The sequence below is a fragment of the Pseudochaenichthys georgianus genome, chromosome 18, assembly GCF_902827115.2.
Source record: "Pseudochaenichthys georgianus chromosome 18, fPseGeo1.2, whole genome shotgun sequence".
NCBI lineage: Eukaryota > Metazoa > Chordata > Actinopteri > Perciformes > Channichthyidae > Pseudochaenichthys > Pseudochaenichthys georgianus.
In genome coordinates, this window is record NC_047520.1 from 2786817 (window position 1) to 2809693 (window position 22877).

At 40.4% G+C, this 22877-nt stretch overlaps 2 protein-coding genes across 2 annotated transcripts; one reads left to right on the top strand and one right to left on the bottom strand.

Annotated features, from left to right (window-relative positions):
- Nucleotides 1-1102: 1102 nt before the first annotated feature.
- Nucleotides 1103-2926, bottom strand: LOC139435731 (GRIP and coiled-coil domain-containing protein-like). Its single transcript, XM_071206571.1, has 3 exons — nucleotides 2864-2926; nucleotides 2579-2665; nucleotides 1103-2098 (listed from the first exon to the last, which is right to left on the bottom strand). The coding sequence occupies exon 3, from the start codon at nucleotides 1771-1773 to the stop codon at nucleotides 1333-1335; it is 441 nt and encodes a 146-aa protein (XP_071062672.1). The 5' UTR covers nucleotides 1774-2098; nucleotides 2579-2665; nucleotides 2864-2926; the 3' UTR covers nucleotides 1103-1332.
- A 15818-nt stretch (nucleotides 2927-18744) lies between these two features.
- On the top strand, nucleotides 18745-22491 carry LOC139435752 (GRIP and coiled-coil domain-containing protein-like). Its single transcript, XM_071206594.1, has 3 exons — nucleotides 18745-18828; nucleotides 19027-19113; nucleotides 19595-22491. The coding sequence occupies exons 1-3, from the start codon at nucleotides 18777-18779 to the stop codon at nucleotides 22372-22374; spliced, it is 2919 nt and encodes a 972-aa protein (XP_071062695.1). The 5' UTR covers nucleotides 18745-18776; the 3' UTR covers nucleotides 22375-22491.
- The last annotated feature ends 386 nt before the right edge of the window (nucleotides 22492-22877 follow it).

Here is a 22877-nt window from a genome sequence, read left to right on the forward strand (position 1 = left end):
ACAAATAGTATAAGATACTCAAAAAATAAAGTTTTGATATTTGGAAAAGAAAACAGATTTATTAATCAAAGTTTTATTTTATGGCAAAGATAAAAGCTCAATGATCGCCGTCTCGTTGACCCCGTCGTGGCGAAAGTGATCCGTCTCGTTGACCCCGGCGTGGCGAACGTTTTCCGTCTCATTGACCCCGTCGTGGCGAACGTTATCCGTCTCGTTGACCCCGTCGTGGCGAACTTTATCCGTCTCGTTGACCCCGTCGTATTTAACGTTATCCGTCTCGTTGACCCCGTCGTGGCGAACGTTATCCGTCTCGTTGACCCCGTCGTATTTAACGTTATCCGTCTCGTTGACCCCGTCGTATTTAACGTTTTCCGTCTCGTTGACCCCGTCGTGGCGAACATTATCCGTCTCGTTGACCCGGTCGTAGGGAACGTTTTCCGTCTCGTTGATCATGTCATGGTGAACGTTCTCCGTCTCGTTGATCATGTCATGGTGAATGTTCTCCGTCTCGTTGACCATGTCGTGGGGAACGTTTTCCGTCTCGTTGACCCCGTCGTCTTTAACGTTTTCCGTTTCGTTGACCCGTTGTGGTGAACATTATCCGTCTCGTTGACCCAGTTGTGGCGAACGTTTTCCGTCTCGTTGACCCCGTCGTGGCGAACGTTATCCATCTCGTTGACCCCGTCGTGGCGAATGTTATCCGTCTCGTTGATCATGTCGTGGTGAACGTTCTCCGTCTCGTTGATCATGTCGTGGTGAACGTTTTCCGTCTCGTTGATCCAGTCATGGCGAACTTTCTGGTGACGCGACGCCTCAGCTTCCACTTCGTTGGTCTCCAATTGAACTGAAACAAATACCTTTCATTAAAAACGTTACAGAAATGTAATTAATTTTAGCTTCTCAAGACTCTGCTCCTGTATTTTTTTTTTATGAAAAAAAGGCCATTTCATCGTGACGTCTGTAGTCAACAGATTATAAAAGACTACAATTACCACGGCACCTTCCTCTAAAAGTCTAAAGTGAGAGAGATGGGCAACCTTTTTTGAACTGCTCAATTACCCTTTAAGTTATCAAGTTATACAAGCCTTAACAAAACAGCTTTTGGTAATCTGTTGTAGTTTAATTTTAAATAATTTTGAAAATGTTTTTAAAGTTACTAAAACTGTGAGGTAAATTAAGTTAGGTGGCAATATTTCCCTTTATACCTGTACTCTATTAAAATTGTTTTTAAAATGGCAAAGTACCTCAAAAGTGTTTTAATATAGCATCTGTTGACTTTATCTTATCCCATGAAGATCAGTAAAAGATAAAAGACACGATCAAAGTTTTATTTTATGGCAAAGATAAAAGCTCAATGATCGCCGTCTCGTTGACCCCGTCGTGGCGAAAGTGATCCGTCTCGTTGACCCCGGCGTGGCGAACGTTTTCCGTCTCATTGACCCCGTCGTGGCGAACGTTATCCGTCTCGTTGACCCCGTCGTGGCGAACTTTATCCGTCTCGTTGACCCCGTCGTATTTAACGTTATCCGTCTCGTTGACCCCGTCGTGGCGAACGTTATCCGTCTCGTTGACCCCGTCGTATTTAACGTTATCCGTCTCGTTGACCCCGTCGTATTTAACGTTTTCCGTCTCGTTGACCCCGTCGTGGCGAACATTATCCGTCTCGTTGACCCGGTCGTAGGGAACGTTTTCCGTCTCGTTGATCATGTCATGGTGAACGTTCTCCGTCTCGTTGATCATGTCATGGTGAATGTTCTCCGTCTCGTTGACCATGTCGTGGGGAACGTTTTCCGTCTCGTTGACCCCGTCGTCTTTAACGTTTTCCGTTTCGTTGACCCGTTGTGGTGAACATTATCCGTCTCGTTGACCCAGTTGTGGCGAACGTTTTCCGTCTCGTTGACCCCGTCGTGGCGAACGTTATCCATCTCGTTGACCCCGTCGTGGCGAATGTTATCCGTCTCGTTGATCATGTCGTGGTGAACGTTCTCCGTCTCGTTGATCATGTCGTGGTGAACGTTTTCCGTCTCGTTGATCCAGTCATGGCGAACTTTCTGGTGACGCGACGCCTCAGCTTCCACTTCGTTGGTCTCCAATTGAACTGAAACAAATACCTTTCATTAAAAACGTTACAGAAATGTAATTAATTTTAGCTTCTCAAGACTCTGCTCCTGTATTTTTTTTTTATGAAAAAAAGGCCATTTCATCGTGACGTCTGTAGTCAACAGATTATAAAAGACTACAATTACCACGGCACCTTCCTCTAAAAGTCTAAAGTGAGAGAGATGGGCAACCTTTTTTGAACTGCTCAATTACCCTTTAAGTTATCAAGTTATACAAGCCTTAACAAAACAGCTTTTGGTAATCTGTTGTAGTTTAATTTTAAATAATTTTGAAAATGTTTTTAAAGTTACTAAAACTGTGAGGTAAATTAAGTTAGGTGGCAATATTTCCCTTTATACCTGTACTCTATTAAAATTGTTTTTAAAATGGCAAAGTACCTCAAAAGTGTTTTAATATAGCATCTGTTGACTTTATCTTATCCCATGAAGATCAGTAAAAGATAAAAGACACGACTCACCTTCGGCAGCGTCTCGCTCCAACATTGACTCCATCAACCGGAAAAGTTTAAAGGCTTTCTTTAAGGACATCTCATTGGGAGACAGATCTGTAGGACACAGTATAATTAAAGGTTAGTGTCAGACAGAGAGAAGAAACAGTGCATAAAATCAAATGTTTTCAACTCTCAGTCTCCTCTGCAGCTTATATTCACCAGCTGGAAAACCAGAGACTGTGGACAGGAAACATGCTGTTAAATCAAACATTATTCCTTCATCTTCAACACAATTATCAAACAGGTAAATACCTTTGGCCAGACAAACAGTCAGCACACAGACGAGCATCCAAACAGCTGCCATCTCTGCAGTTTTCCAAGAGAGTGTTGCCTGAGCACCAGCCAGCTTTAAAGGAGGGAAACCTCCAGCAGCTGCTGCTGATCAGCACTGATGGTCTCTCTGCACAGAGGAAAACACCATTTATCTGAGATTAAACTCTGAGAATGAGGAGTTTCTCATGCAGCTTGTTGTGCATTTATGATAAGTAGAGACCATCATTTTAAATTCACATTATGTTCAAATCAGTAAAAGAATATTGCATTTGAGAGGGTATAGCAACTAGTGATGGCGAGATGAAGCCTTATGAAGCTTTGAAGCTTTCCAGCCAATTGGTTCGCTAAAGGGTTCATCTCATGAGGCTTCATCGTGGGCTTCATCTGAACACAAAGTCAAAGTGTGTAAAACAGGCAGATTGGACATCTCAACAGTGTGCTCTATCTCATACCGAGTTCCCAATGAGTAAAGCCTTAGAATAACTCTAAACAACGAACATTAAATCATATTTTCATGTTAACAATATTATATTTATTACAGTTTAATGATTGTGATTGAAAATCCTAAGGAGGCTGGTAAACATTGCAAAGAGGGATTTATATTCCTTAATAATATTCGTAAACTTAACCATGTTGTAGCCTGAGAAAGGCTAAACCATATCAAAGAATACATTTATTAACTACATTATCTCATTTAGCTGTAGCTTTTATAAACAACAACAAATACGTATTGTTCTGTCGTTGAACCAGGGACCCTGTGGTCATGAGTCAACTGCTTTCCAGCTGAGCCACAGCACACACACTAAAGCTCCCTGAAAACACTGCAACATATGTATTCCTGTATTTCTTGATGTTTTTATTCCTACATTTATTTATGCTTGTATTTATTTATAGCCTACTTATGACATGTTCCGACCTCTATATGAGTGAGGGTCTGAGCTCTCTTGATTCCATCGTGTCACCGGGCCCGGGTACAGGAGGGGTAATATGGCTCTTAGTATACATCCATGGGTATTATGAGCGTTGTGGTTCAACGGTTCAACCGATCTGAATCGCTTCCTGAAGCAGTCACGTGGTATCGACAGGCAGCGAGGCTTCGTTTGTCATCGGTGACGTCACTGGCCCAAAACGATACAAGCCTCGGTACAGGCTTCACAAAAAGCTTCGGGGATTACTCGACACACGCTCAGAAGCCTCGGCGCAATACATAACATCACTAGTAGCAACTACAACAAATAACAAGACCAAGGGGACTTGTCTCGATTCTTGTTTTGCTCGATCTCAGTGCTGCATTTGATACTATCGACCATGATATCTTATTGCAAAGACTAGAGCACTTAGTTGGCATACAGGGAACTGCTTTAGGCTGATTTAGGTCCTATCTATCTGAACGCTCTCAGTTTGTACGTGTTAACGATGAATCTTCCACGCAAACCAAAGTTAGCCATGGAGTGCCACAGAGCTCAGTGCTCGGACCTATTTTGTTCACATTATATATGCTTCCGGGATCACAAAGCATCAACACTCTGCTGGAAAACAGAGGTTTCTTCTGTCCCTTTAATTAATTACACTGTGCTTCGATTAAAGTGGCCCTATTCTCCTCATTTGCAGGTGTTTATCGGTATGTAGTTTCTCTACTTTAAAGAGTCCTCTCCTGCTCTGTGTGTTTGGGCTACAGACTATACAGATGTAGCGCTTCGTTTCAGACGCCTACCCGTGCGGGTCCGTGATCGGCACGGGGTGGGCCCCTGCTGAAAAGGAAAACACCCTCGCAGGACTTGAAACGCCCCCTTGATAAATACATTTAATTATAATGAAACCAGCAGCAATGGATCATGGATCCACCAGGGGGAGCCGTGAAAAGCTGCCACACTGGAACTCATGTGAAATAAACAGCTGATCGACAGGTATCTGATATAGCGGATATTTGTTAAGATCCATATGTCACGGATAGGATCATATTCTGTGCTAAATAAGAGACATGTAATCATTTACTAAACATCACCATGTTTTTATTTAACAAAATAATGTTTAATTCACGTTGGCGTAAGTACAAAACCATCGCTATGTTTTTAGATCAGGAAATGCATCCAGGGTCAAACAAACGATGTTCGATCGTCATCCTCGCGATCATTTAATGTATCATATGTTCGCGAGTTGAAATGAATACACTAAATGTAATCCACGTGAGTTTACAACAACAACAATAATCGCTTTGTTTTTATATCACATCCGACCGGAGGAAAATGCACCGGCTCTCACTACCGATCCCACGGGCAAACAATAATATGTACAGCGTTAATAGTTTACTGTATTATTATTGTCTAATATTACTGCTATAATAATCACACATTGAGTTGTTGAAATCAGACCGTCGTTTTTTTTAAACGCTCTGAATGAAACGGCAGCTCTCAGGTGATCAGCTGTGTGTTTACATAATAAAATATGCATAGTAATTTAATACCTTCCAACACACATTGTAAGAACAGTTCTGTTTCATATGAGTGTTGAGAGCTGTATCCACAAATCTACTAATTTTGCCCTCAGTGCACCAGATTGATGCATTTAACTTCAATTTAAATAAAAACATCTTCTGTTGTAACAACAATAACATTATAAATAGTAACATAGCATGGTATTGCACATTTACTGTAGCTTTGAGTGTTACTGGCCTGAGATTTTTTTATTACATGAATGAAGGTGACTGAGGCTTTTTAATATAGACTTTTCAGTGTCCCACATTTTGCACAGAACTGTCCCACATTAGGAAAACAGATTGTCTGAGACAACTTGACACTAAGAGTACTAATATGTCTACCATTTCTTTTATGAGTTTAATATCTGCATGTTCTCTTTTGGTTTGATTAGGACACATCCTGGGGATTTCAGAATGTTACTGGATTTTGATTTATTGTATCGGCTTCATGTCGCAATAATATTCCCGAAGTCTGAAATGCAAAAATGTTCCACATTAGGGCAATTCACCCTACATTTAATCATTTTGTTTATTTTTAACGAAATAAATGTGGTTTAATCCATCATGAAATTAATGTAGGCTATTTACTTAGTACATATCTGACATTAACGATTAACACACTGTTCATACTGTACTGCTCACAGGCTGATATCTAGTGTATTCATACCCCTCAATGTTTATTCATCATTCAATTCATTCTATATTATTTTGTGAACATTACTTTTCACTTTACTGCTTGTTGCTCCTGGTTAGAAGCTAAACTGCATTTCGTTGTGCATTCTTTATGAATGCAAACCGAGTCATTTCGTTTATTTTTAACAAAATAAATGTGATTTAACAGTGTGTATGAATATGCTAAGATATATAAAGTATGAAAACGGTAGGACCATACCGTTCACCAGCCCCAACCCCCCCATGTTTCCTATGTATGTTGGACCCTTTGTTTAAAACTAATTGGCCATCGGAATGTGTGGAGTCACATTCCACAGCTCCCCCCCCCCCCCCCCCCCCCTCCTGTGATCCCCCGCACACAGACAGGGAGATCGCTTTTCTGGAGTGAAGAGAGCTGAAATATTGATATTGCAAGTTAGAAACGTAAAATGCATTTTGACAGACACTTGGGGGAAATATGCTGCATTTTGAATATCCGATAGTCCACCATTTCCACCGGAAATATCAAACATTTAATAAAAGTGAAAAACTATGAACAAGACTTAACGTATTCATCATAATTAATTATATTTATTTCGTTTGGATGTAGGTGATCTTCTACTATATGAACATTTTGGACCCAAAATCACAACAAAAACGTAAAAACAGATTTTGAAAATGATTTTATTTTTCATAACACAAACATACACAACGAAACCATTTAAAAGCTGGAAATATATACATGGGATGTGACTATGATAATGTGAAAGTTTGATTGAGGTAGCATGGGATTTCATTCTGATAAGGCAAAAGTGTTATTATAAATATAATACAAATATATATATATACACATTATGTACAAAAATCAGTTTTTTCTGTCGTTATCTGTGCCACGCTTCAAATCGGTTTCTGTCAACTACGACACAGAGGGCAACATCACAGATTCCTCCTCCTCCATGTCAAAAAACAAGCTTAAAGCTTGACTCACGTTCAGAGTTCTCTTCATCATAGTTGAGTCTTCAAAACTCTAAATCTATCTAACTATATCTAAATTCTCAATGTTTGTCTGTCACTTTACTTCAATCGCAGTCTCCCGCAGCCTCTCTTCGTCTCCCGCCGCCTGTCTTCGTATATCTTCGTCTCTCTCCATTTCCCGCCGTCTCTCTTCGGTTCCCGCCGTCCCCCTTCGTCTCGTTTCGTATCACTCCGTTTACCTGATTACCTCACCCCTCCCTGGTAAATACATCCTGTTGAGCAGAATCTACAGTTTCCAGTATTTTCCGTTTCATAAAATGATAAAATACGGCGAAGATATTAAAATATGTGCTTCCATTATTCATACTTCTGAACTGTATTAACTTTATATCATCGTATGTCCGTGTTTATTGGGTATTTTTGCATGAAACAAAGACTGGCATATAGTTTCAAGCCAGTACTTTCGAAAGAAATACACATATACATCCTGTTGAGCAGGATCTACAGTTTCCAGTATTTTCCGTTTCGTAAAATGATAAAATACGGCGAAGATATTAAAATATGTGCTTCCATTATTCATACTTCTGAAATGTATTAACTTTATATCATCGTATGTCCGTGTTTATTGGGTATTTTTGCATGAAACAAAGACTGGCATATAGTTTCAAGCCAGTACTTTCGACAGAAATACACATATACATCCTGTTGAGCAGGATCTACAGTTTCCAGTATTTTCCGTTTCGTAAAATGATCAAATACGGCGAAGATATTCAAATATGTGCTTCCATATTTCATACTTTTGAAATGTATTAACTTTATATCATCGTATCTCCGTATTTACTGGGTCTTTTTGCATGAAACAAAGACTGGGATATAGTTTCAAGCCAGTACTTTCAACAGAAACACACGGCAATGTTGTCCGGACTGTTGTTTTTATGCGGCACCGGCTTGAACAGGTCATGTGATCTGATCACGCCGGCGTGACGGTCGACTCCAAAGGGTTAATATTAAATACATATAAGTATTTTTACAACTTGTAATTATTGATGCATACATGTGTTCATCCATTCAATGTGGCATCTGCTATAATGGGGTTAATGTATGATATTACTTAATAATACAATACATTATAATATATGATATGATAATTACATTTTAGTTTTATTCATTTCTTATTTCATAGTTTCTCATTATTATTATTATTTTGTATCGCTCATCTTATTTTTGATTTTATTAATCTGTGTGAATCTGTGCTGTCCTGTTTTTCACTCTCACCCTGTTGCTGTTTGAACTACTGAATTTCCCCACGGGATTAATAAAGGTCCATCTTATTTTATCTTAATGTATAAGTTGATTTACTTCAATCTACTGTACAATATTACAGGAAATATACTGCATAAAGCAAACTATATACTTTATTTGATCTAAAATATTGATGTTTCTACAACACCCATTGTGTATTTTGTGAATGAAGCGCCATCTTATGGTTAGATCCTGTAATTGAACAAATGGGGAAATTGGGCAACGCCCTCTAGCAATTTGGCAACACCCCCAGCCACTGGCATCCGCTGGGCTTTTGACTGGGACACACCCATTTGAGTCTGATCTGGAGTGCTACATCTGTAAGTCATTAAGACATGTATTCATTCTTTAAAATAAAGTGATTACATATATTGTTATACCATAATATGATTATACAACATTAAATTATAATATAAGATCCATTATATTAGAACTGGTTTGTGAAAACAAAAGTTAAATATCTTAAACCTAAAAACACTAAAATGAATTTCCAAAATGTAAAAAACAATCAGCAGCTAAATATACAATCGGTGCTAACAATGTAGTAATTGGTAACTTATCAATCAACAACATTGATATTTAGCTTGACTTGAATCTGGAATAGTATCATATTTGTCTCAATATGTGCGAAAGAATATTAGCATGTTAACACGTTACATTTAGCAGCTAATAGTGATGAAAAAAGCCTTTAATCAGTAATGGAGTGCCACAGGGCTCTACTTTTGGTCTTCTATTATTTATATTGAATTTAAATTACTTTTTTGTGATGTGATGTCATACAATGTTATACCACATTTACTTATAATATAAGATACAACATAATATAAATGGTTAATGCACACACAAGTCAATCATCTTTAACCGTTAAAAAAAGTTATCAAATAGTAAATTAAATTAAAGAAAAATCAATAACTGAACATAAAATAATCATTGAGTTTGTTTTTTTCCCTCCTCAAAAAGCTGACCTGCACATTCAAGAGTATTCTTCTCATTACTCAGTAAGATATACAGTATTTGGTCGCATCCAAAGTAAGCTTTTACTTATCAACAGGCTATTCCCAAAGATTTCCAGATATTTCCTTTTAATCTTACACTTATTTCCAAAACAGATGTTGGCTTACAGTACAAGCCTTCTCTACATCTGCTCATAACCTTTAGAACTTTAAATTCTAATCCAACTCTCATCCTGATTCAGTGTTTTGTTTGCAGCATCTTAATTTTCCCGCCCTGTGTGGACACAGCAGAGGTAAAACCAGACTGCTGGGGAGACGTTATTATTAATACAACATTTTAAAAATAATTGATAAAGAAAATTGATAACAAATTATAATATTTCTTTTTAATTTACAATTTTTATTTTGTAATCATCTTGCGACCCCCACTTTGGGAGACCCACTCTAATCAACAGTTGTTTTCTTGAAAGATCACCCACCTCAGCAGCGTTTCAGATCGACCTTCTTTGCCGTCTTCAAAACCGACTGCTGAAGCACAGGTGAGACCAGGACTCTGATTTTCATACATACTTAGTGGTACCTTTAAACGGTAGATTAAATAATGCAAATGTATTTCTCGCATTATTGTATCTCTGTGAGGTCAGATTCCAGCGACCTCACCGGCATTATTTGAATATCACGGCAATTATCATCAACTAGTCATCTGTACATGATTTATAGAGATTATACAACAACAACACAATAAAACACACAGTAAAGTGAGTTATTATAACATTTATTTGTGTCTAAAGTACAGTAATGTCATATATTGTTACACTACAATTACTTATAGGATGCATTACACTTAAATAGTTTAGTGCACACACAGGTTAACAAACTTAAACACCTCAAACCAATTTCCAAAATCATCAAATCTAATCAAAGTTTATTTATATAGCCCAAAATCACAAAACACATTTATGTCAGTGGGCTTTACAGAATAACAAACATATATGACAGTGTAAAATATATTAAAAATGAGAATTGAGTTATTATGGCATTTATTAGTTTTATAGATACAGTAATGTTATACAGGTTTATACAACACTATAACATACAGTCATGCTACACTAGAGTTTAACATTTGTGTGAAGGATTGTCTTTGTCACAACTTATTTACAATAACAAGACAAAGTCAAAACAGACCATACTTAATTCTCTACGTTTTTAGCCAGCCAAAGTAACCGCTAACAGCTGTTAGCTTTAGCTGCCGCTAGCTCAGTTAGCTGTGCAGCTAGCTGCAGTACTTATCATGACAAATTAAGTTAAATAGTTTCGTTAAGTTTGATAATTGGGTAGTTAGGCATGTTTATAAAAGGTTAGGTTGTCTTGGTTAAGTCCACATAACAAAGACATCTCACACAATGTCAAATGTGCAATTACAAATGTATGTCTCATGCATACTAATTCAAATAAAGTAAAGTGGCGGCTGGCCCATAGGGCGCGATAGAGCCCTCCCTAAACCACAAACAAAAGCTTTATTATTAATAAAAGTAATAATACAAATAATAATACAAATTCATTATATAAATTGTCAATATGTGTGTGTTTAAATATGGAATGCACCCATAACTGTGTAAAATATGATTTTTAAATAAGTTGCACAAAATATATGCTTTTCCTAGTACACTGTATGGCTGAAGTTCAGTGCTGGGGAGATGGAGAAATCAAATTGATTGCATGTGGCTCAGCCCTACCTAGAATAAATCCCACCAGCCGCCCCTGAGAAAGTGTCCCCATAGGATGCATTAAATATGGAACCACTACATAATTGTTGATTCCACATATGAGTTTTTTAAATGTCTTAATTTGACACTAAAATTAGATTTAAAATGTAAATAAACTTCAAAGAATTATTTACAGCTGAATTCAACACAATGTATTAATCTTTTAATATGGTTAATTAAATCAGTCCATTAAGATGAAAATTTGATAATATTGAAATGATGGAATTACTAAAAAAATTGTCCCGGGACGCGTTTAAATGATTTAGTACTTTTATTAGTTATAATTTACATGCTGAACTATTGATATTCCTGTTAACCTAAACTATAGTCTTTGCATATATTATCATAACATCACAATAAATGTTGCTTGTATCTATGGTGCTGAAGTAAAGCTTTGTTTACCATCAGCAATGGATTGGCACGGGGTACTATCTCTGATCCTATGCTATTCACGTTAGACACAAATTACAATATTCTTCTGAGTCACTGCAACATAGTTTTTTTATGCAGATGCCACCACTGTTTATGTGCATGCTTTCCAAATGATTACGAGGTATTCTCTCCTTCTACCTGTGGCTGATCAGTGCTGGAGGGCCGTAGGGTTCTAGTCTCAGTCTTTTAATATCTGCATAATAATGAAAGAAAATCGTAAATGTTTTATGCAGATGACACGACTTTATACGTGCATTGTTTCACTCCAAACTAGTTCATGATGTTCTCTACATCTACCTGTGACTCCTACCATCTTATTATGAGAACTTGATTCCTTCACTCATCCTGATTCAGTGTTTGTTTGCAGCATTGTAGTTTTCCTACCCGGTGTAGAAACAGCAGAGGTAAAACCAGATTGCTGGGCAGATTGGACCAGATAATGGATATCAAATCCACACACAAATCATTGTACATGATCTTGACAATGACATTCCCACCAAACCTCAGCAGCAGCACTCCCATTATGCACATGATGGTGTAGAAAGCCCTCTGCTTTGATTGGTCAATGTGCTCCTTGTTCACGCCCCCTTCCCCCGGCCTGGGACGCTTGAGAACGTAGAGAACTGAAACGCTACAAAAAGTGACGCCACTTAACAATAAACACGTAATGCAATAGTACCAGATCCAAACTAACTCCTGGCCACTTAACAATAATACAGGCAACCAAACTAAGCCCAGAAACCAAACACATCCAATGCTGATGTTCCTGATCCTGACCCCGCCCCCCTGCCTCAGCCCCAGGTAGGTGACGGGGTGGACAACAGCCAGGTAGCGCTCCACACAGGTGAGCAGGTGAAACAGAGCCTGTCCGAAAGAGGTGAAACTCAAGAGTGACAGCCCAACAACCAACATCACCAGGTGATTGACATATGTGCCAATGAAGTAGAGGGAAAGCCCCAGTAGTTCAATCAGCTGCATGAAGATGGAGTGATAGGTGAAGTGGTCAGAGTGACTTGTAGCCGTGGAACTTGAGCGCGGTTTCCTCGACTTTTGGAATCCCAGGTACAGGACGAAGATGAGCAGAGGCGTGAGGAAGATGGTGTTGAGGGAGAAATCTGAGAAGATGTAGATGAAGGATTTGGTATTCGAGCAAATGCTGAAGTCAGAGGAGTTCGAGAAGAAGTTAGGAGGAGGGGGGGGGTCAGCAAAGGAAGAGGAGTTGACAGACATGTTTGTATACATGGAGGCCTGAAGAGGAGAAGGAGAGGAGGGGAGAACAAGACAGGTTAATCACTAATCAATAAGGAGCAGATTCAATTCCATCTTCCATCCATCTTCTCCCGCTTATCCGTGGTCGGGTCGCGGGGGTAGCAGTTCCAGCAGAGAGCCCCAAACTTTCTTTTCCCTGGCGACATCAACCAGCTCTGACTGGGGGATCCCAAGGCGCTCCCAGGCCAGCGAAGAGATATAATCCCTCCACCTGGTCCTAGGTCTACCCCTTGGTCTCTTCCCAGCTGGACGTGCCTGGAACACCTCCCTAGGGAGGCGCCCAGGTGGCAGTTCCATCTTATGTATCCAAAATAATTCCTATTCCCAAACAATCATTCAACAAAGCTCTGTCAGGCATGAGTTGTCAATATGTTGACTTCTTTTTCGTTTACTACGTAGTACTCACAGGGAGAATTACATCATGTTGAACATTCACTCAAATGGATCATTCCTACCAATTTAGAGCCTGAAGAAGTAACACAGACCTTGATGTATACAAAAAAAGACAACAATTGTAAAACTTATCCTGGTAATTGTAAAAACATTGTTAATTAAAAAACTCCCACCAAGCGGTTTCTTTCGTATTGGCCTTCTTTCTCCTGCGACTGATCCGAAGCCAGCTTAATGCTCTTTTGTCTGAGTGTGTCAAACAGGTAAACGAAGGTCTGTGAAGTTTCTTTGCATGATGCAAAACATACGCATAGGTTATGACACATTTCATGGTAAGTTGCACAAGGCAAATCGGTGTTTCTTAGTTTGAAGGAAGTCAGCAGCCCCACTGTTTGAATAAGATGCTAATTTCACGTGCAATGTCCTCTGTGCTCCATGAATGTTTGCTGTGAAGAACCACAACATTCATGTTTTTCAAGAATAATAAATAGCGCCATCATCAGTTCAACATTTTAAATGTTTTAAGTTCATTACTTTGATTCGTGATAAAATACCTGCAAACTAAGGTAATAAGTGCTAATCAGCAATATTAGCTTGCTAACATACTTACCTGTGCTAAACTACACAAAAAACAAAATTCTTCCAAATCAACATTTATGCAGATGACACCATTGTGTTTGTCTGTATCTCTATGTGTCTATGGGTTATCTTTATTTGTCTATGGATTCCCTCCAAACTAGTTCAAGGGAATAATATACATTTGCTGTGTTTTGTTTATTGAAAGGTAAGTCAGAGGTCAGCGGCAGAATAGCATTAGCATAGCATTAGCATAGCATTCAGCATAGCTGGTAGCCTTCAGTGTTAGCCGGTGAGATTCTTACTAAAATATGGCCGGATTGTGATTTTAAAACAACAAACACACACATTTACGACAGACAGCATTTAATATACCATATATTCCAGATAAGAGTACAGTAATAGCATCATATTAGTGTGGTACAATGTTTAGTAAATCACAATATTGTCTTAAGCATACCTTATAGTCTGGTTGTCTGGCATTATTTACAGAATTCCATATGAAAGCACGACGTGTCCTTGATATCAGCACATTAAGATGAATATTTAACTTGGTTGAAATAACTTGGCCAATGCTATAGTCCAGCTGTTGGTAAACATCTTTATATTACTTCTGTTACTTTACGTTGGTTTGTCAAGCTTCATTCAAGAAAATATCCACGGAATGAGGCAGCATTTCACCACTTCCTGTCCCGCAGGTCAGTGGTTTCCTGAAAGTGTTTGTGGTTGTTATCCTGAAGTAAGGTCTTAAGGTCTGTGTTTAACACAAGCTGAAGAGATTTTAACATTTAGTTATTTGTTTAGTTTCCTGACCTTTGTAGAAACGGCAACCCCAAACTGCTGGGCAGATTAAACCACTGACCTGTGATCCATCCAGAGCCCAGAGCATTACCCACCATTTGCCTGACAAACCACAACCACAGCACTCCCAATATACTTGTGACCATGTGGAAAGCCCTCTGCTTTGATTGGTCAACCTGCTCAGCTCAGAGAAAAACACCTTCTTTTAACTCATTCATTTAACTCATTCATGGAAATGCCATTACTGCATTCAAATAACTTTTCACCTGCAGGTTTACTTCTTCATAATTGGGAAAATGTCGCTGCTCATTTGAAGATAAAGCACTAGTTCACATGTTTCGAGCGATAGAATGACTAACAAAGCACTTATATACTAATAAAGGACTGGCTTATCTAAAGCCAGTTGAGTAGCACTTGAAATGTTTGGCTCTATGAAACCTGATGTACTTTATGATTCTGTTTTCTTCAAGGTTGTGTCTTCCTGGTCGAACGCACTTACTGTAAGTCGCTTTGGATAAAAGCCTCAGCTCAATGCAATGTAATGTTTTGGCTTGTTCGAGGCTAATGCACTTGTACGAATGTTGCTGTTCTAAATTGGTCTCCTCGTGGCTGCTAACAGTGTGAGCTAAATGTAATGTCAGAAGGTTATTAACATCAGGAGAGGATGTAAAGCATGTGTGGTTCTGTATGCTAGGGATTTGAAATGCAAACACTGAATTAGTGCCAGTGGTGCTGGAGCTGACCAAAAATACCATTAAGAACATTTGCCTGCCATGACTGTTTGTCAACATAATGGGTCTGTTATGTAATATGCAAACAAACTTGACAACCCTTGCTGCTGTCTATCTTTCTGACACATATTTGGACTTCCTAGCATTGAAAGGCAGTCATTGCCTTTTGACGCAGGACGACCAGACACACAAACTCCTACAAGGTTAGTCTCTTTAGAACTTTTTAATTATGCCTACGATGTTAAATATATAATATAACAATGTGAAACAGGTTAGTATAAGATATCTATAAAAACATGTCCCTAGAAAACATCTGTAAATATCACAGCATTTGAGATTTGTAGTTTTCTGATACGTTCAAGTTCGATGTTCTGAATATCCTTGATTGCTGCAAACTAAAAAGTGCAGTAAAAGGTATAGACAGTGTCCCTTTGTACAATAATCTCGTGTTATGTTCTTGCATACATCTGGCAATATGTTAAAAGTTATTCTGATTGGAAATCAATTATAAATACGTTTGAACAACGGGAATATGTACAATAATAATGGGAAAGTAAGTTGGGAATAAGTAATCTAGAGTTGTGAGGGGTATTGTTATAAATATGTTCTGGTCAGGTTTAAGGGTTGGTCAAGGTACTGGACCCCAAATTGCAATCTGGTTGAAGTACAGAACCCCAAAGTGCCAACATGTAAACGGATGAATGTTAACTTGTGTTACTGTAAAGCCATATGCCATTTCTCATATCCTGTATCTTAAACAAACTAATATTCTTCTCCACTCCTCGATTCTAATAGACATGGCAGCCAATTCCTCCTCCAACTCCACCCTCCATCCGGCTGATTGCCCAAACCCCATCCTCGTCTTCACAGCCCTCTACGTCCTCCTCGTCCCTCTCTTCATCTTCGTCCTCTACACTGGCTTCCAACGATGGAGGAAACGCGACTCTGCAGCAACAACGAGCCACACCGACGTCTTCACCTTTCACATGGTTTCCCTGGAGTTAATTGGAGTTGTGGGGGACACCGTCTACTGCTATGGCATCTACTCAAATCACACATTTTTAACTAACGTGGGGATGAATGTCTTTTCTGTCGTCTCACCCGGACAGGCTCTGTTTCACCTGCTCAGCTGTGTGAAGCGCTACCTGGCTGTTGTTAACCCCGTCACCTACCTGAGGCTGAGGCGGGGGGGCGGAGTCAGGATCAGGAACATCAGCATTGGAGGTGTTTGGTGTATTTGCTTCGTATCAACAGGTTTGGATGATATACGTATTGCCTTGATCATTTTAACTTTTGGATATTTGGTCTTCTCCTTGATTGTCGTCTGTTTCTGCAGCATTTCAGTTCTCTTTGTTCTGATTCGCCCAGGGCCGGGGGAAGGGGGTGGGAACAGGGAGCGGGTCGACCAATCAAAGCGGAGGGCTTTCTACACCATCATGGCCATCATGGCTGCCCTGTTTTTGAGGTTCCTGAGCAATTTGGTTTCCACTTCGTTGTATATTTCGTCAGTGCTGGGTGACTGTGATGGGATATCAATGATGTGGTCTGCATTCTGGTTCACTGTTCCCAGCAGTCTGGTGTTACCTCTGCTGTTCCTGCAGAGAGCGGGGAAACTACCAGGCTGCAAACACTGAGGCAGTTTGAGAAGTAAAGCAAACAGCCTTACATGAAAGTGCAGCATTCATTAAAATCATATTTATCTCTTAGTGGAATAAATCCCTTTTGTCTGCATTCAATTGGAACCTTCAAAGGTGTGTGAGTGGTTACAGTTCTGTAGTAAAAGTAGATTTTGGGAGTTTCTATTCACCTGTTTATATTTTCTCATTAAGTTGTGGAAGTGCTCTTCTTCCAGAATTCACAATGATTGTCTTTTGAACAGCTTGAACACCTGAAGAAGAACCTAACAAACGTGTTTACATGAAACCAACAGAAATGTCATATGTCAGATTTTTAATCCATTTGATTTTGCTAGAATCTGATTCAGCTGAGGCTTATGGGTAATGTAGTATGTGGACCTATCCGTGGCTATTACTTAAGAATTGTGAAACTTCATGTAACTTTAAAATATAGAAACTCGTTTTATACTCCTTGTGTACGAAGTATTTTATTTTCTTGGCCCTCAAACAGCAATGCTCTATTGTCTTTTTAAACAGCTTGAACTCACCTGAAGACAGCGAGGACACGCAGGTGTTCTGTGTCTGATTTGACTGAGCAGTGGTTCTAGCTCACAGCTCATTTGAATCCCGTCCAGCATCGACTTTAACAGAGAGATGGATCAGAATCAACCCCACAGCTGCTTTCCATAGAGCACCATCAGAGCTAATGATATTTGAATGGGATCATTCCTTTGCCTCTTTCTGAATGTATAAACAAAGTACTCTAAATGTATTCAGCTATTGTGTTAGCTCTATCTGTGTAAGCTAATGTCTACTACACACTTCAATTGTCACTGAATGTACTGCTCAGATATCCAATAACCACAAAAAAAAGAAATACAAATCAAACATTTAAACCTTTTAGCACACATGTACATGAAATAAAAGATACATACGAAGAAATACAAGGTAAAATAGGCAAAAGAAAAACAAATATCCACAAGGTCACAACACGTAACCCACCCATTAAATAGATAAAATAATATAAAAAATGTATAATAATAAAGATGAAATTAACGCATTAGTGAGTGTTTCAGCTTTTCGAGCCCATTTCGGAGTACCACAGGGCTCTAGTCTTGGTTTTCTGCTATTTTTGGGTCCACATAATATTTGTTGCCTAACATTTCTTGCTAATGTTCCTGAATCAAGCTGTGTTACATTTAGTATGAAGGGCGCTACTCAATTTATTATTTAATTGAGATAATTCTTTCAATTGAGTGGTGCAACGTCAGTTTTTATACAGATGACACGATTTCATATATTTCTGGTCCCATTCCAAACTAGGCTTTTATTCGTCATGTTTATCTTCCTGACAATCTCTTGATATTTCTTCTTAATCATACACTTATTTTAAATACAGATGAGAACAAGTAAATGGCATTCTCTACATCAAACCATCTAATCTCTGGCTAATAATCTGCCTTTAAACCTTTATCCTGTACTCCAACTCTCATCCTGATTCAACGTTTTTGTTTGCAGTATTGTAATTTTCCTGCTCGGTGTAGGAACAGCAGAGGCAACATCAAACTGCTGGGCACACCGAGATAGAAAAGACACATTGACATAACACATCTATTACTGATGCTAATCTTCACTGACGATTGTATTAGACTGCTAATCAGATTCCCCCCAAACCTCAAAAGTATGACCCCTGTTATAGCCATGATGGTGTAGAAAGCCCTCTGTTTTGATTGGTCAACCCGCTTCCTGTTCCCGTTAAATGATGGTCTCTACTAATCATAAATGCACAACAAGCTCCATGAAAAACTCCTCATTCTCAGAGTTTAATCTCAGATAAATGGTGTTTTCCTCTGTGCAGAGAGACAATCAGTGTTGATCAGCAGCAGCTGCTGGAGGTTTCCCTCCTTTAAAGCTGGCTGGTGCTCAGGCAACACTCTCTTGGAAAACTGCAGAGATGGCAGCTGTTTGGATGCTCGTCTGTGTGCTGACTGTTTGTCTGGCCAGAGGTATTTACCTGTTTGATAATTGTGTTGAAGATGAAGGAATAATGTTGGATTTAACAGCATGTTTCCTGTCCACAGTCTCTGGTTTTCCAGCTGGTGAATATAAGCTGCAGAGGAGACTGAGAGTTGAAAACATTTGATTGTATGCACTGTTTCTTCTTTCTGTCTGACACTAACCTTTAATTATACTGTGTCCTACAGATCTGTCTCCCAATAAGATCTCCTTAAAGAAAGCCTTTAAACTTTTCCGGTTGATGGAGTCCATGTTGGAGCGAGACGCTGCCGAAGGTGAGTCGTGTCTTTTATCTTTTACTGATCTTCATGGGATAAGATAAAGTCAACAGATGCTATATTAAAAACACTTTTGAGGTACTTTGCCATTTTAAAAACAGATTTAATAGAGTACAGGTATAAAGGGAAATATTGCCACCTAACTTAATTTACCTCAGTTTTAGTAACTTTAAAAACATTTTCAAAATTATTTAAAATTAAACTACAACAGATTACCAAAAGCTGTTTTGTTAAGGCTTGTATAACTTGATAACTTAAAGGGTAATTGAGCGGTTCAAAAAAGGTTGCCCATATCTGTCACTTTAGACTTTTAGAGGAAGGTGCCGTGGTAATTGGAGTCTTTTATAATCTGTTGACTACAGACGTCACGATGAAATGGCCTTTTTTTCACACAATAAAAAAATACAGGATCAGAGTCTTGAGAAGCTAAAATTAATTACATTTCTGTAACGTTTTTAATGAAAGGTATTTGTTTCAGTTCAATTGGAGACCAACGAAGTGGAAGCTGAGGCGTCACGTCACCAGAAAGTTCGCCATGACTGGATCAACAAGACGGAGAACGTTCCCCACGACTTGGTCAACGAGACGGAGAACGTTCACCACGACATGATCAACGAGACGGAAAACGTTCACCACGACTGGGTCAACGAGACGGAGAACGTTCCCCATGACTGGGTCAACGAGACGGAGAACGTTCCCCATGACTGGGTCAACGAGACGGAGAACGTTCCCCATGACTGGGTCAACGAGACGGAGAACGTTCCCCACGACTGGGTCAACGAGACGGAAAACGTTCCCCACGACTGGGTCAACGAGACGGAAAACGTTCCCCACGACTGGGTCAACGAGACGGAGAACGTTTACCACGACATGATCAACGAGACGGAGAACGTTTACCACGACTGGGTCAACGAGACGGATAACGTTCGCCACGGTGGGATCAACGAGACGGATAACGTTCGCCACGACGGGGTCAACGAGACGGATAACGTTCGCCACGACTGGGTCAACGAGACGGAAAACGTTTATCACGACATGATCAACGAGACGGAAAACGTTCCCCACGACTGGGTCAACGAGACGGATAACATTCATCACGACGGGGTCAACGAGACGGATAACGTTCGCCACGACGGGGTTAACGAGACGGATAACGTTCGCCATGACGGGGTCAACGAGACGGAAAACGTTCGCCACGACTGGGTCAACGAGATGGAAAACGTTCCCCATGACTGGGTCAATGAGACGGAGAATGTTCACCACGACATGATCAACGAGACGGAGAACGTTCATCACGACATGATCAACGAGACGGAGAACGTTCACCACGACATGATCAACGAGACGGAGAACGTTCGCCACAACTGGGTCAACGAGACGGATAATGTTCACCACCACGGAGTCAACGAAACGGAAAACGTTAAATACGACGGGGTCAAAGAGACGGAGAACGTTCACCACGACATGATCAACGAGACGGAGAACGTTCACCACGACATGATCAACGAGACGGAGAACGTTCACCATGACATGATCAACGAGACGGAGAACGTTCACCACGACATGATCAACGAGACGGAGAACGTTCACCACGACATGATCAACGAGACGGAGAACGTTCGCCACGACGGGGTCAACGAGACGGAAAACGTTAAATACGACGGGGTCAACGAGACGGATAACGTTCGCCACGGTGGGATCAACGAGACGGATAACGTTCGCCACGACGGGGTCAACGAGACGGATAACGTTCGCCACGACTGGGTCAACGAGACGGAAAACGTTTATCACGACATGATCAACGAGACGGAAAACGTTCCCCACGACTGGGTCAACGAGACGGATAACATTCATCACGACGGGGTCAACGAGACGGATAACGTTCGCCACGACGGGGTTAACGAGACGGATAACGTTCGCCATGACGGGGTCAACGAGACGGAAAACGTTCGCCACGACTGGGTCAACGAGATGGAAAACGTTCCCCATGACTGGGTCAATGAGACGGAGAATGTTCACCACGACATGATCAACGAGACGGAGAACGTTCATCACGACATGATCAACGAGACGGAGAACGTTCACCACGACATGATCAACGAGACGGAGAACGTTCGCCACAACTGGGTCAACGAGACGGATAATGTTCACCACCACGGAGTCAACGAAACGGAAAACGTTAAATACGACGGGGTCAAAGAGACGGAGAACGTTCACCACGACATGATCAACGAGACGGAGAACGTTCACCACGACATGATCAACGAGACGGAGAACGTTCACCATGACATGATCAACGAGACGGAGAACGTTCACCACGACATGATCAACGAGACGGAGAACGTTCACCACGACATGATCAACGAGACGGAGAACGTTCGCCACGACGGGGTCAACGAGACGGAAAACGTTAAATACGACGGGGTCAACGAGACGGATAACGGTCGCCACGACAGGGTCAACGAGACGGAAAACATTCGCCACGCCGGGGTCAACGAGACGGAAAACGTTCCCCACGACTGGGTCAACGAGACGGAGAACGTTCCCCACGACTGGGTCAACGAGACGGAAAACGTTCCCCACGACTGGGTCAACGAGACGGAGAACGTTCACCACGACTGGGTCAACGAGACGGAGAACGTTTACCACGACATGATCAACGAGACGGATAATGTTCACCACCACGGAGTCAACGAAACGGAAAACGTTAAATACGACGGGGTCAAAGAGACGGAGAACGTTCACCACGACATGATCAACGAGACGGAGAACGTTCACCACGACATGATCAACGAGACGGAAAACGTTCCCCACGACTCGGTCAACGAGACGGAGAACGTTCACCACGACATGATCAACGAGACGGAAAACGTTCACCACGACATGATCAACGAGACGGAGAACGTTCACCACGACATGATCAACGAGACGGAAAACATTCCCCACGACTGGGTCAACGAGACGGAGAACGTTCACCACGACATGATCAACGAGACGGAAAACGTTCACCACGACATGATCAACGAGACGGAGAACGTTCACCACGACATGATCAACGAGACGGAAAACATTCACCACGACGGGGTCAACGAGACGGATAACGTTCGCCACGGTGGGATCAACGAGACGGATAACGTTCGCCACGACGGGATCAACGAGACGGATAACTTTCGCCACGACGGGGTCAACGAGACGGATAACGTTCGCCACGACGGGGTCAACGAGACGGCAATCATCGAGCTTTTATCTTTGCCATAAAATAAAACTTTGATTAATAAATCTGTTTTCTTTTCCAAATATCAAAACTTTATTTTTAGAGTATTTTATACTATTAGTGTATTTCTGCTTTAAAATGTCCTTAATATTCAAATGTGATACAACTGCTGGTAAAACATCAGTTTTTTTTAATCCATTGGTCAAACTTGGATTATTTTTGATCAATAACATGTTATCTTTTAGACCAGTGGACAGAACTTACGTATAAATCTGTATTTAGGGTTTTCTTTTTCAAAATGTCCGTAGACCTAAATATTTAAAATGCAACGGAAAGAAATATGCTCCTTCAAGACGGAAAGGATATAAATCATGATTTATTTATAAAAGATCTGTTTCAGTGCAGACATTTGCAAAACATAATTTGGTCCCCAAGCAGTAATTACTCTTCTAAAGAGAAACGTCAGTGTTTTTCCTGAACAGTGTCCCATGTCTATTGGGGAAACAGTTTTTGAAATGAGTCCAGTATTATTTAAGCAACAAAAAGC